This window comes from Melospiza georgiana, chromosome 16 (assembly GCF_028018845.1).
Source record: "Melospiza georgiana isolate bMelGeo1 chromosome 16, bMelGeo1.pri, whole genome shotgun sequence".
Lineage (NCBI taxonomy): Eukaryota > Metazoa > Chordata > Aves > Passeriformes > Passerellidae > Melospiza > Melospiza georgiana.
In genome coordinates this window covers 13,791,719-13,805,056 of record NC_080445.1, presented here as the reverse complement: position 1 = coordinate 13,805,056, position 13,338 = coordinate 13,791,719, and the positions used below count along the sequence as shown (strand labels likewise).

Below are 13,338 nucleotides of genomic sequence, written 5' to 3'. Positions count from 1 at the left end.
CTGGGAGTGGTGAGCTGGCAGACTGCCCACACCAGCTCTGCAACCTGATCTGGGCAATGCCCACCATGACACACTGTCACACACCAGGACTTTGGAAGGACTTTGTTTTTTTCCTCTACCCCAAACTCAAAATAGTGTTCCGAGTTCATCTTCCATCCCTGCACCCCTGTGACCCAGCATCAATCCTGCAAGAATGGGGACTGTGACACTGGAATTGTCCCTGCTGACTGTGGCTCTCCTCCTGTGCCCAGCCACTGCCATGCTGCGTATCGGTGCCTTCAACATCCAATCCTTCGGTGACACCAAGATGTCCAACAAGGAAGTGGCAGAGATCATCATCAATGTGAGTGCAGCCAGTGCATGGGGGTGGGCTGTGTGCTGGCACAGACCCCAACAGGGCTCCTGAGACATGGGAATGTGGCTGAGCATGGGATGGCATCGCAGTGCTGGGGATGGCCTGGGTGGATGGAGGCTTGCTGGGGTGTCAGGCACAACCTACAGTCCCTCTGAGCCCTCCCTGGGGACACCTGCCCTACCCCAAGGGACATGCAAGTCCCCATGGTGCTGAAGCTGGAGCTCCTGGCTGGGAGGGTGGCCCTGAGCTGTCCCCCTCGGCCCGCAGGTGCTGCGCCGCTACGACGTGGTGCTGGTGCAGGAGGTGCGCGACTCCGACCTCAGCGCCGTCACCCAGCTCATGGAGCAGCTCAACAGGTACAGCAGGGCTGGGACTGGCACAGCAGCACCAGCAGGGAAAGCCAGGCTGCCTGAGCACTAAGAGGAAAAAAGTTATCCATCAACAGAGAGTTTATTTTTGGGGGAAAAAAGAATAGGGCATTAGGAGAAATGTGCCAGGGCAAGGAGGAGGCACTGAAAACAGCGCTGAGAATAACCCAGTGAAGGGAATGGGGATGCAAGTGATACAAATCCCTTCTGAAAGCTGTAAGCTCACCAGAGCATGCAGGAGGAAAAGGAACTACAGCTCTGGCAAGCTCTGTCTCCAAAATCCAACAGGACAGGGCAGAAGGAAGAGAGGGAGGAAGGGACAGGCAGGCATTGCACGCCAAGACCCTGTGAGTGGCAGGGGGACCCCAGGATGGGCCCAGCAGTGGATGGTGCTTTGAGGGGGTGGTTCTGGCATCCTAGGAAGAAAAGGGGCTGCTGTGGTGGGCTAAAACTGGCCACAGCAGGGTGGCAGCCCCTCCACCAGCTGGGTGCTGACCCAGTTTTGGAGAGGGCACAGCTCGGGACCATGCGGAAGCTGCTGCTGCCGTGTCGAAAGGCAGCTGATGCTCCTGAGCAGGTGTGCCCAGCCCATGTCCTCACCCCTTCCGTGTCCCCTCCAGCGTGGTCACAAAGCAGCCAGGGCAGGGAGGGTGACGCTGGGTGCTGCAGAGCCCCAGGCTGCTCATTGACCTAATTTAGCTCTGCTGCAAATGAAGGGGAGGAATGTCCCTGCAGAGAAAGGGTGACAGGAGCCGCCCCACGTCATGCTGTGCCCACAGAGCCACCTGGGGAAGAGGCTTTGGGGGCTTCAGAGCTGCTGTATCTCATGTCACCCCACAACCAGGGCACTGTGAACCATGGGCACTCTAGAGCAGGACCAGCTGGTGCAATCCCTCAGGCCACCCAGCTCCTGGACATAACAAAGCCAATCCAGGATGGTCCCAGCCATGTCACTGTCCTCCCTTTGTGTCTCTGCAGTGCATCCACATCCCAGTATGACTACGAGATCAGTGGCCCCCTGGGACGGGAGAACTACAAGGAGATGTACCTGTTTATCTACAGGTAACGGGGCTGGAAGTGCTGGCAGTGACATGGCACTGCAGGGCCACCAGTACCACAGAGGGGACACAGGGGCTGTGCCAAGTCACAGAGTCACCATCCTTTTGTTGCCACAGGACAGATGTTGTGTCTGTGGTGGACACCTACCAATATGAGGACCCCCAGGATGTCTTCAGCAGGGAGCCATTCATCCTGAGGGTGTCAGCACCCAGTACCAGTAAGTGGGGGAACAAATGGCCATGGGTTGTGGCATGGGGTGGCCACGGGGCTGACATCCCTCTCCCTTGGCAGAGGTGAAGGAGTTTGTGCTGGTGCCCCTGCACTCGGCCCCACACGATGCTGTCGCTGAGATTGATGCGCTCTACGACGTCTACCTGGCCATCATCAACAAGTGGGGGACTGATGTGAGTGTCACCAGCACTGGGGGCACACAGAGGTTGGGGGACTGATGTGAGTGTCACCAGCACTGGGGGGACACAGAGGTTAGGGGAATGATGTGTCACCAGCACTGGGGGGCACACAGAGGTTGGGGGACTGATGTGAGTGTCACCAGCACTGGGGGGGCACACAGAGGTTGGGGGACTGATGTGAGTGTCACCAGCACTGGGGGGGCACACAGAGGTTGGGGGACTGATGTGTTACCAGCACTGGGGGCACACAGAGGTTAGGGGAATGATGTGAGTGTCACCAGCACTGGGGGCACACAGAGGTTGGGGGACTGATGTGAGTGTCACCAGTACTGGGAGGGCACACAGAGGTTGGGGGACTGATGTGAGTGTCACCAGCACTGGGGGCACACAGAGGTTGGGGGAATGATGTGTCACCAGTACTGGGAGGGGACACAGAGGTTGGGCACTGAGCCCCAGGGACTGTCTGACCCACACTGGGACCCTGATTTGAGGCGAGCGCAGCCGGTGCAGGAGTGGTGGGGTCAGAACTCTGTTCCTGCCCTGTGACAGGGTGGTCCCAGCCACCCCCAGGGGAGGGCTGGTGGCAGGAACAGCCCACCACTCAATCTCCCATGTCCCCTGCAGAACATGATGTTCCTGGGGGACTTCAATGCCGACTGCTCCTACGTGCAGCCCGGTGACTGGCCGTCCATCCGCCTGCGCACCAGCGACATCTTCAAATGGCTGATCCCCGACAGCGCCGACACCACCGTGGGCAAGTCAGACTGTGCCTATGACAGGTCAGTGCTGCCACCACAGCACCACTGTCCCCTTCCCTGGCACCCCAGCACCCCCAGCACTGCCAGCAGGGGCAGCAGTGGCACCCACCATCCACCCCCATCTCCCCTGCAGGATCGTGGTGTGTGGCAGCAAGCTGAAGAGAAGCGTCCTGTCCAACTCAGCTGGTATCTACAACTTCCAGCGTGCTTTCCAGCTGGACCAGGAGCAGGTGAGCCAGGATCACACATCTGGGGCTCTGGCAGGCACCAAAGCTGAGCTGGCCCAGGCTCAGCTCAGGGGCTCAAGGTGACAAAGGACCCAAAGGTAGAAACAGGACAAGGGATTTGGGGTCACTGCCTGTCCCCATTGGGAAGAAAGGCACAGGGCTTTTTATTGTCTTCCATGAGCAGGACTCAAGCTCAAGCCAACCTTCAACAACCCATTGCTGGCACAGAGCCCCCAGATGAGACATGGGAGCTTGGAGTGCAGGGACACCCTGCCAGTGCCCACCCCAAGCCACACCTGGCCACCTCTCCAGAGAGCCTTGTGTGTTGAGTCTCTGGGGGCTGGGGACAGTGTGCCCCCTCCAGGAGGCAGAAGGTTCTGGCAGGGCAACTGACTGCCCAGCGAGCCCCAGCAGCAGAGTGAGGGGTGAGTGGCTCACTGAACATCTCCCACCTTTTGCTCTCCCCCAGGCCCTGGCAGTCAGTGACCACTACCCAGTCGAGGTGAAGCTGGCAGCCTGAGCTCCTCCTGCAGCCACAGACCAGGATCCAGCTCCAGCTCCCACCAGCAATCCCCATGAAGGTGTTCCACTCAGCCCCATCCACAAGTCCTGTGCATGGGCTGCCCCAGATCCCAGTCTGGAGAAGACTGCCATGAACCAGAGCCTGGGACAGGCCAGCAGCCAGCACACTGTGACCACAGACAAGCCATGGAACAAAGCATCCATCTCCTACCTCACTGAAGATTTATTGACAAACCTCATTTCACGATTAACTGTTGGACAGGAGGGAGGACATCCAAGGACCATCAGGCTCGGGCCGTGGCGTGTTGAGACCCTGTCCCAGTCCATTCCTTGGGGGCTGGGTGGGCTCTCCCTGCCCTTGGGGAAGGCAGCAGTGGTGTCAGGCACTCTACAGGCACAAAGGGAAGGGGCAGCTGGGTGGCTGTGGGACAGGTGGCACGTCACCGACTGCTGGCACTGCGGGTGGCTTCACTGTGAGACCAACAGCTACTGCAGCGTTTCAGAGGGTGACTCAACCTCCCAGGGACCAGCTGGAGCCTCAGCTCTTCCTCTTCTTCAGCATCTCCATGTACATGCGGAGGGACTTCTGGATGGACTCTTTTGAGACGAAGGTGACGAAGTTTTTGATGTCTTCCTCCCGGTGAGCTACCAGCCGGTCCAACACCGCCTTCCTCATCATGGTCTTGGTGAGCTGGCGGGCATGGTCTGCAGAGAGGACAGCAAGGATGAGCAACACATCCTGGTCTCACCCCTGACCAGCTCTCAATGCCACCAAATGCAGCTCTAATGGGACAGTTCACACAGCAAAGTGCTCTTGAAAGCAGCAGGGAAAGGGGAAAGAAAAACCCATCAGCTGGGAGCTGAACTGGTTAAACTCTCATACAATAAATTATGGTTGTACTGCTCAGTGGAGTAATGACTGATCTACTGACAAAGATGACAAAAAGTTGTGTACCTCCTTCTCTCCGTGCCCTCCAGAACCCAATATCCACCTTCAATACATACTAGCAATCAAACAACATTCCTTATTTGAAACTGCTGTGGCTCCAAGCTCCCCTGAACCGCCCCCTTCAATCCCTGCAGGACAGTCTGCTCCTGCCAGCCCTGCTGTACAGAAGCCAGCAACACCTCCCTCGAGCTCATTCCTGGGCCTGTGCCACTCCACATGGACATGTGGATGCTGCTGGAGCAGCAGGAGCTGATGGAGCTGACTGAGGCCTTGAGCACACACCCTCACAGAGCCAGGTGCAGTGATGTGCAGCACATCTGCTGCACAGATGTTTTATTCATGCACTTTGTGACAATGAAATGAAGACTGACCCCCTCCAGCCACACACTGGGAACCCTGAATGGCTCCAGCACCTGGGTGCTGAAGCCACCTCCACCCAGACACAGTTCTGATTTAGGGGAAGGATCTCACAGGACCTCCTGGAAGTCAGGAGAGGGCATAGCTGAGATTTGCTCTGGGGGGTGAGGTGTCACTCTAACATCAGGACAGCAGGGAGGAAAGGTGACATGGGCAGATGTGTGGAGAGCCCTCTCCCAGGCCAGGAGCCTTGTGCTGCAGTCACAGAGCAGCCCAAACACACTATGCCTGTGCTGTCTGCCTGTCCTCATGCACAGCCCCATCAGTGCCATCCAGAGTGCCAAGAGTTGATTCAGACCATGAAAGCAGCCTGGCAGCCACCCAGGAGCTCTCACCCAGCCTGTTCACTCAGCTCCATGGCAGCTTTCCTGGGCTAACACCTCCACTGACAGACAGAGATTTGGTTTGTCTGTGGAGCTCAGACACCTCCAGACTGACTCAGCAGGGCTGGCAGGATGAGCTGAGCTGGAGCCACGTGCCCCAAACATTAGCACAGTGTCCCTCTCCTTTAGCCCAAGGCTGCTGGCACTGCTGGGCTGAGCTTTCCTACCTGCCAGCCATCCAAACCTCCCCTTGCAATGGAAACTGTTACACTGTTAGCTCCCAGGCACCAGCACTTCCCACTCAGACCAGGTCCCCTCCTGTTCTGGCAGAGCTTTACCAGGAAGGGCCAGCCACTGTGCCATGACAGCTGCAGCCTTCTCCATGAGCTTCTCCTCTGGCACCAGCTCATCCACGAGGCCCAGCTTGTGGGCCTCAGGTGCAGGGTGGAGGGAGCCCAGCTGGAGGGAGCGCTCAGCAATTCGGTGTCCCACAACATTCACAAACGTGTCCTTAAACCTGCAAGAGATGGGAGGGAAAGCCACAATCAGGGGCAGCTCACCCACACACCAAGAGCTGACAGCACCTGGCCCCACTCCCCAGGCTCTGAGTGCACCCTAGTCCCACTCCTCAGGGCTCTGAGAACACCCTGGTCCCACTCCCTGGGCTCTGAGAGCACCCTGGTCCCACTCCCCAGGCTCTGAGAGCATCCTGGTCCCACCCCCCAGGCTCTGAGAGCATCCTGGTCCCACTCCTCAGGCTCTGAGAGCACCCTGGTCCCACTCCCCAGGCTCTGAGAGCATCCTGGTCCCACCCCTCAGGCTCTGAGAGCATCCTGGCCCCCCTCCTCAGGCTCTGAGAGCATCCTGGTCCCACTCCCCAGGCTCAGGGCTCTGAAGAGCAGCTGTGGGCTCAGTCACAAAGTGAAAATGGTGTGAGAAGAGCCATTTTTGGGGGTACCCCAAGAGAGCTCCCTCTCCTCTGTAAGAAAGCTGCCCTTTTTACTCTGACTGAAAGCTCCTTCCCAAGAGTACATTTACACATTCCTAGGGCAAACAAGGGCCTGGGTGTCAGTGTCTTAGTGCCCCTGTGCTTTCAGAGATCTCCACACCACGGGATTTTGCAGGAACAGTGTGTACCCAGAGAAAAGCCCATTCCCAGATGAGCCTGACCCATGAGATCTCCCAGCACAAGTTCTAGAGTTAATTGCAAGGGCACAACTGAGGTGCTTGGTGCAGGATGTGAGGACACTCTGCAGCCTGAAATCTTTTCAGATACCTGCAGGACAGGACAGAAATGAGGTGTCATCTCCTGCAGCTGCAAATACCTGACCCCTGACACACAAACCACACCACCATGACCAACTGGACTGACTAATTAACTCCTTGAAGATGAATTTTCTAGAGATCTGCACATGATATTACAAGTGGGAGGCAGTGTCCTACCAGAAGGGAGCCACAATGCCCAGCTGGGCCTCGTTCAGGCCGATGCTGAACTTGGGGTTCTCTGCCATGATCCTGTAGTCACACGACAAGGCAACAAGGCAGCCCCCAGCTGGGCTGGAGCCCTGGCAGAGAGAAGGACACAGTGAGACCAGGACATGGCTACAAACACCCCCAGCCCTGCTGATCACTCCAGAGCACAGAAGACACCAGGAAGACAGAGCAGATGTCCCCCAAATTTCTGATCACCTGATTCAAAGCAGTCCTAAAGAAGATTTCTGATGTTTATCAGGGTTTCATAGAGCCACAGGAGGGTTTGGGTTAGGAGGCACCTCAAAGCCCATGTCATTCCCAGCCCCTGCTACAGGCAGGCCACCTTCCACTAGATCAGGTTGCACAGAACTCCATCCAGCCTGGCCTTGGACACTTCCAGGGACGGAGCAGCCACAGCTTCTCTGGGCAACATGTTCTAGGGCCTCACCCCCCTCACAGGGAAAGATTTCCCTTCCATTTGTGACCATCTTTTCCACGGCTCAGTGCTGCTCAGCCCTGCACAGGATGCCTGAGAGAAAACCCAAGTGCCTTCAGGGGAGGGCTGTGGACAGACACCACCGTGAGCTGCCAGGGCAGCACCGCCCTGGAAAATGAAAACAAAAATGTAATGACCCATCCATGGAGACTCCAGCAGCACTTCCCTGCTGGCCAAGAACCCCAGCTGGAGGAGCAAAACCTGCTGGAAGTGCTGAAATGTAACCCAGCAGTCCTGCAGCTCAGACAGAGCCTGCACATCCCACGCTGCCATACCTTCCCACACCCCACAGAACTGACAGACACGAGTTTTGCCACAACACCCCAACAGACACATCCCTGGATGAATTCCAGCCTGGTTTTTCAGCTCTCCCTGCCCACACAGCCCAGAGCAGCTGCAGCAGGTGACAATGGCACCCTGAGGAAGGTGGGCCCAAGGGACCTACGTTGACTGCAGCCACTGTGACCATGTTGGAGCCGTAGAGCCGCAGCCACATCTCCTGCACTGCTCTCCAGAACTCAGTGTAGTGCTCCACGCTCTTCCCACACATCTCAGTGATGTCCAGGCCAGAGGAGAATATTTTGGGAAGAGTCTGGAATTGGGAAAAGACAGAGGTCACTCAGAGTCACAGGGAAGGAGGGACCCTTTAGCTCTCAGCCTGGCAGATGGAGGAAGGGAAAGTGATGAATATGGGCTATAAATCAGGGTCTTTTGGGGTTCTGAAATACCTCCCCAGTGCTCCCACTGCCTGGATTATCCCATTACCATGGCATGCAGTGCTGGCCTCTGCTTGCAACACAATTTCTCATTGTCAGGGTGCCTGTGTGAGTACATCACCCACACAGCACAAAACCTGTCCTGTCCCACTGCCAGGCACCACCTTGTCCCCACACCACATCTGAAAATAAGCACTGGCATCTCCCAGCAGCTCAGGAGATGTCACAGGATGTGTCAGGTTGGTAGATGAGCAGATTTGATTTTCATAACAAAGCACAACACTTGGTTGTCATTCCTCTGCTAGGGAAGGGCGCAGAAGGAAGAACATGGTCCTTCCAAGAGCCCCCTGCCCTCCTCCCTGAGCCATTCCAAGGCGCCTGGGGGCCCTCCCTTGCCAGTGAGCAGTGACCCCAACAGGAGCAAGCCCTTACAGAGGTGATGATCACACCCCGGCAGGCCCGGTTGTTCTCCAGCTTCTCCAGGCTTATGGAAAACTCTGTGAGGAACTCCAGGCTGAGGCTGTTCACTGGGGGACTCTTGAACTTCATCATGGCAACACCTGTGCAGGGCAAGCACAGGGACATCAGACTCCTCCCCACAGCAGCCCACACTGCCCTGCCCAGGGGAGCTTCACCCACCTCCCTGTTTCCCTCACCAAACTGTGGCTTCCCACTCCCACTCAACAACATTCCTGGCTGTTTAGAAGTTTCCAGAGCAGCAGAGCCAAGGGCAAGGTCCTGTCTTTGCCCAGATCCACCACAAGCCAGGGTCACTCAGGGGGTGGTGCACAGGAGCACAGAGCAGGCCATGCGTGGTGGCACCCCACGTGTCCCAAAGTCCAGCCACCTTCCAGGTCACAGTGCCCAGCAGTTCCCTTCTCTCTGGGCTCAGCGGGGAAGGTCAAACCTGCAGCTTCTGTCACAGCAAGCAGCCATTTGTGTGTCCAGGGGTCACACACCTGCTGTGAGCCTGTCAGCACCAGGGAAGGGCTCTGAGCCCTTGTCTTTGCCCACACTGCACTACCCTACCTGAGTGCTGCAGCCATGTCCAGCTGGGAACAGCACAAGGACACAGCCAGACACCTGAAAGCAGGAGCTGGGAAGCCACAGGAAGAGGCCTGGGCACCTTTGTACAGAGCAGGGACATGGGAACGTGACAGCTATTCCTGGCAGCCAGGTCACAGGAATTGCCCACAGCTCTTCCCTGACGGAGCACTGCAGGTGCCCAAAACAGGGACCCCAGAGAGGGGACAATGCACAGGCAGGGAACGATGCCAGTCAGGATTTGTTTGTACCACCTGAAGTGCCCACAACTGGTGAGACTCCCAACCCCAAACGCTTCTCCCTGCGCCCCCAAAGCAGCTGCAGCAGCAACACCTGGGGGACTTTGGTGACTTTCCATGCCCAGAGCCACACATGCCACGGGACAGGGGTGGAAGGGATGTCCCCACACGCCCGTGGGTTGAGGGTGGCAAGAGTCATTGAACCCTGCCCTCCGTACCCCGCGGTTGTTTTTGCTTATACGCTATTATTTGAACCAAATTATCCCTTGTTTATATATTTTCTAAACTATTTCATTAAAATTGTTACTACTTTTAATATTGTTTAGCCTTTTTATGATAAGATAATTAAGCAAACATAACAAGGGTGACCCCGCCGTACCTGAGCTCTCGTCCAGCTCCACCTGGATCTTGTTGTTGCTGAAGGAGCGGCACGGGGCGAGCGGGAGGCCCGGGGGCTGCGGGGGGCTGGGGGGCGGCCGGGGGGCCCTGTCCCACGCTGGGGGGCGGCAGCACAGGGGCAGCACACCTGGGGACACAGACAGGTAAGGACGGGAAGGGCACAGCCCTCACAGGCGTGAGGGGCGCTCCCCAAAACCGCTCTGCGGGGACACGGCGGGACACGGGGACACCCCGACCCGCTCAGGGAGGATACAGGGCAGGGGGACAAGCGGAACACCCTGACGGTAAGGGAGGGGCACAGAGAGGAGCAGGGGCTCGGGGACAGCCGAGCTCGCTGCAGGGAGCGGTCGGGGCAGGGTCCGGGCGCACCTGAGCGGCCGATCCGGCGGGCGAGGGCCGCAGCCGCCATCTTGCGCGGGCTCAAGGGTACGGGGCGGGGCCAAGGAGAGGGCGGGGGCGCCGGCAGAGTATTGAAGCCACGCCCCTTGCTCTAAAGCCCCGCCCACCTGGTGCGCCGCTGCGCGCTCGTGCTGCCCTCTCGTGGTGGCCCTGCGGCAGCGCAGCGTCCTGAGGGCACTGACCGCTCCTGAGGGCACGGACCGCTCCGCGCTGCGGGTCCTGCCTGGTCCTGTCAGCACTGACTGCTCCGTCTGACCTGTGCTGTCCTGTCCTGTCCTGTCAGCACTGACCGCTCCGTCTGACCTGTGCTGTCCTGTCCTGTCCTGCCCGGTCCTGTCCTGTCCTGTCACCACTGACCGCTCCGTGCTACCGGTCCTGCCCTGTCCTGCCCGGTCCTGTCCTGCCCTGTCACCACTGACCGCTCCGTCCGACCTGCCCTGTCCTGTCAGCACTGACCAATCCGTCCGACCGGTCCTGAGCTTCCCTGTCCTGCCCGGTCCTGTCCTGTCCTGTCACCACTGACCGCTCCGTCTGACCTGTGCTGTCCTGTCCTGTCCTGCCCGGTCCTGTCCTGTCCTGTCACCACTGACCGCTCCGTGCTACCGGTCCTGCCCTGTCCTGCCCGGTCCTGTCCTGCCCTGTCACCACTGACCGCTCCGTCCGACCTGCCCTGTCCTGTCAGCACTGACCAATCCGTCCGACCGGTCCTGAGCTTCCCTGTCCTGCCCGGTCCTGTCCTGTCCTGTCACCACTGACCGCTCCGTCTGACCTGTCCTGTCCTGTCCTGTCCTGTCCTGCCCAGTCCTGTCCTGCTGGCACTGACCGCTCCGACTTCCCTGCCCTGTCCTATCCAGTTCTGTCCTGTCCTGCCGCGTCCTGCCAGCACTGACCGCTATGTCCGACCTGTCCTGCCTTGTCCAGTCCAGTCCTGCTGGCCCCGACCACTCCATCCCCCCTGCCCTGCCCTGTTCTGTCCTGCCAGCACTGACCACTCTGTCCCACCTGCCTTGCCTTGCTGGCACTGACCAGTCTGTCCCCCCTGTCCCACATCCAGCCCCGTGCCCAGTATCCCCCACACCTTTCCCCACTCACAGCCGAGCCCCCCGGCCCGGCCCCAGCCGCGGAGCCCCGGGAGCTCAGGGCCGGGCCCAGCCGCCCCCGCGGAGCCGGGAGCCCCGGTGCGGGGCCGTGCCAGCGGTGCCTGCGGATCTCATCAGCGGCGGAGGCTGCCCGGGGGGACACCGCGGGGGCCGGGGCCGGCCTTGCCGTGCAGGCAGAACGCGTCCGGCGGCGGGATGGCGGGGATGGCACTGCCCCTGTGCCTGGTCCTCGCTGCTGCCCTGCAGGGCGGCCTGACCCGCGCCCCGGCGCCCCTGGCCCGGCCCGGCCCCCTGCTCCTGCGGCTGCGGCGCCTGGAGGAGCAGGTGGGTGCCCGGGCGGGGACGGGGCGCTGCCAGCCTGTGCCAGGGGGCACCCAGCATTTCGGGTTGGGCAGGGACCGGCATGGGGCCGTGGGTTCGCCCCACATCATCCCACTCCCTTGCAGTTTCTCCGGCTCCAGGAGGTGACCCTGAACCATCTCCAGAGCATCGCCAGCAACTACAACATCTCCTACAACATCGATGGACGCTTCCAGGCACTGGCCGAGCAGGCGGAGGCGGCCGACGCTGCCCGGGCCGCCCTGGGTGCGGAGCTGGCCCGCCTGGCCGCTGCTGGCCGGCGGCTACGGCGCAGGCTGAGGAGGCTGGAGGGGACAGTGGGTGCCCTGAGCCCCCCGCAGCCCCTGCTCACCCACCCCCCGGCCGCGCTGGTGGAGGCTGGCACCGACCCGCCCGGTGTGCCAGGCACCGCCCGGAGCCGGGACAGGCAGCCGGAGCAGCAGCAGCCCCCGGGACAGCCTGCCCGCAGCACCCCCAGCCCTCGCCCCCCGAAGACACGGCGGGGGCAGCAGCACCGGCAGGACGAAGGGCACCGGCTGCCCGCTGATGCCGGGCCTGGGGCAGCGCCCGGGGAGGATGAGGAGAGCCCTGAGGATGCAGCAGCAGCACCCCCGGCCGTGGCAGCGATGCTCCCCACGGTCAGCACGGCTCCCCAGGAGCAGCCCCCAGTCCCCCGGCAGCCGGGACAGGGCAGGCACGGCCCCCCCGCCCCGGTGCCCGCCTCCCCCGCCTGTCGCACCGGGGCCGTCCTGCTCTTCCCCGAGCCCTCCGCTGGGCACGGGGCCGTCCTGGCGCTGGGCCCGCACCGGGGGCTCAGGGCGGTGTCGCTCTGTGCCTGGCTGGCCACGGCAGCCCCTCGCCTCGGGGCTCTCCTCTCGTACGGCACCGGGGACGGGCGCAGCGAGCTGGCCGTGCTCGGCCGCGGTACGGATCGCCCCGGCTCCGCACGGTTCATCCTGGGGCACGGGCGGTTCCGGGAGCTGCCGGTGGCGCCGCTCCTGGATGGCAAATGGCACCACCTGTGCCTCACCTGGTCCTCGGGCCAGGGCCGGTACCGATTCTACGTGGACAGGAGGTTGCTGGCTGCCGGCTCCGGCTTCCAGCAGGGCTACGGAATTGCCGCTGGCGGCTCGGTGGCGCTGGGCTGGGGGCAGCACGGCCCCAGTACGGACCTGGGCACTGCAGAAGCTTTTGTGGGTCACCTGGCTGGGTTCGCTCTCTGGAGAAGGGCTCTCCTGCCCGGGGAGGTGGCCAGGATGGCGACAGGCCGGGGGCTGCCCCGCGGGCCCCTGCTCACGCTGGCCGACGCCTCCTTGCGGGGCGGGGTGCGGAGGGTGGCGTGTCCGTGCCTCTGACGAGGCTGGCAGCGGGAACGGTCACGGCGGGGTCACGGTGCCGCTCCCGACACAGCTGAACCCTCCCGGGGCGATGGGACACCCGGCAGGGAGCGCGTATCAGAACCGCCACCACCGAGGAGAAAGGGGTCTCGGCAGCCAGAGATGGGACCGAAGGCAGAGCTCGCCTGCTCCCAGAGGATGTACAGCTCATGGTTCCTATTAAAACGCTCCTAAAGTTAGAGAAACCCAATTTATTGCTGTGCTGCTCATTCACCGCCGCGCTCGGTGCCGCTCACAGCCGGGCAGGAGCTGCTCGGCACGGGCAGCCCGAGCGGGGGGCGCTGCTCGTTCCGTGCCGCTGATCGGAGCAGGGGAAGCGGAGCAGGGACAGCCGTGACCGGGTGAGCC

The 13,338-nt window shown here is 60.9% G+C and overlaps 3 protein-coding genes across 3 annotated transcripts; 2 read left to right on the top strand and 1 right to left on the bottom strand.

Annotated features, from left to right (window-relative positions):
• The first annotated feature begins 193 nt into the window (after positions 1 to 193).
• On the top strand, positions 194 to 3,697 carry LOC131090287 (deoxyribonuclease-1-like 2). Its single transcript, XM_058035568.1, has 8 exons — positions 194 to 343; positions 623 to 711; positions 1,702 to 1,785; positions 1,899 to 1,999; positions 2,074 to 2,186; positions 2,817 to 2,971; positions 3,084 to 3,180; positions 3,647 to 3,697. Exons 1-8 carry the CDS (start codon positions 194 to 196, stop codon positions 3,695 to 3,697), a joined length of 840 nt encoding a protein of 279 aa, XP_057891551.1.
• Positions 3,698 to 3,907: 210 nt separating this feature from the next.
• On the bottom strand, positions 3,908 to 10,165 carry ECI1 (enoyl-CoA delta isomerase 1). Its single transcript, XM_058035580.1, has 7 exons — positions 10,125 to 10,165; positions 9,736 to 9,882; positions 8,506 to 8,633; positions 7,803 to 7,949; positions 6,832 to 6,953; positions 5,727 to 5,905; positions 3,908 to 4,404 (listed from the first exon to the last, which is right to left on the bottom strand). The coding sequence occupies exons 1-7, from the start codon at positions 10,162 to 10,164 to the stop codon at positions 4,238 to 4,240; spliced, it is 930 nt and encodes a 309-aa protein (XP_057891563.1). The 5' UTR covers position 10,165; the 3' UTR covers positions 3,908 to 4,237.
• A 1,284-nt stretch (positions 10,166 to 11,449) lies between these two features.
• Positions 11,450 to 12,948, top strand: PTX4 (pentraxin 4). The gene is made up of 2 exons (XM_058035920.1): positions 11,450 to 11,578; positions 11,701 to 12,948. Exons 1-2 carry the CDS (start codon positions 11,450 to 11,452, stop codon positions 12,946 to 12,948), a joined length of 1,377 nt encoding a protein of 458 aa, XP_057891903.1.
• Positions 12,949 to 13,338: the final 390 nt, after the last annotated feature.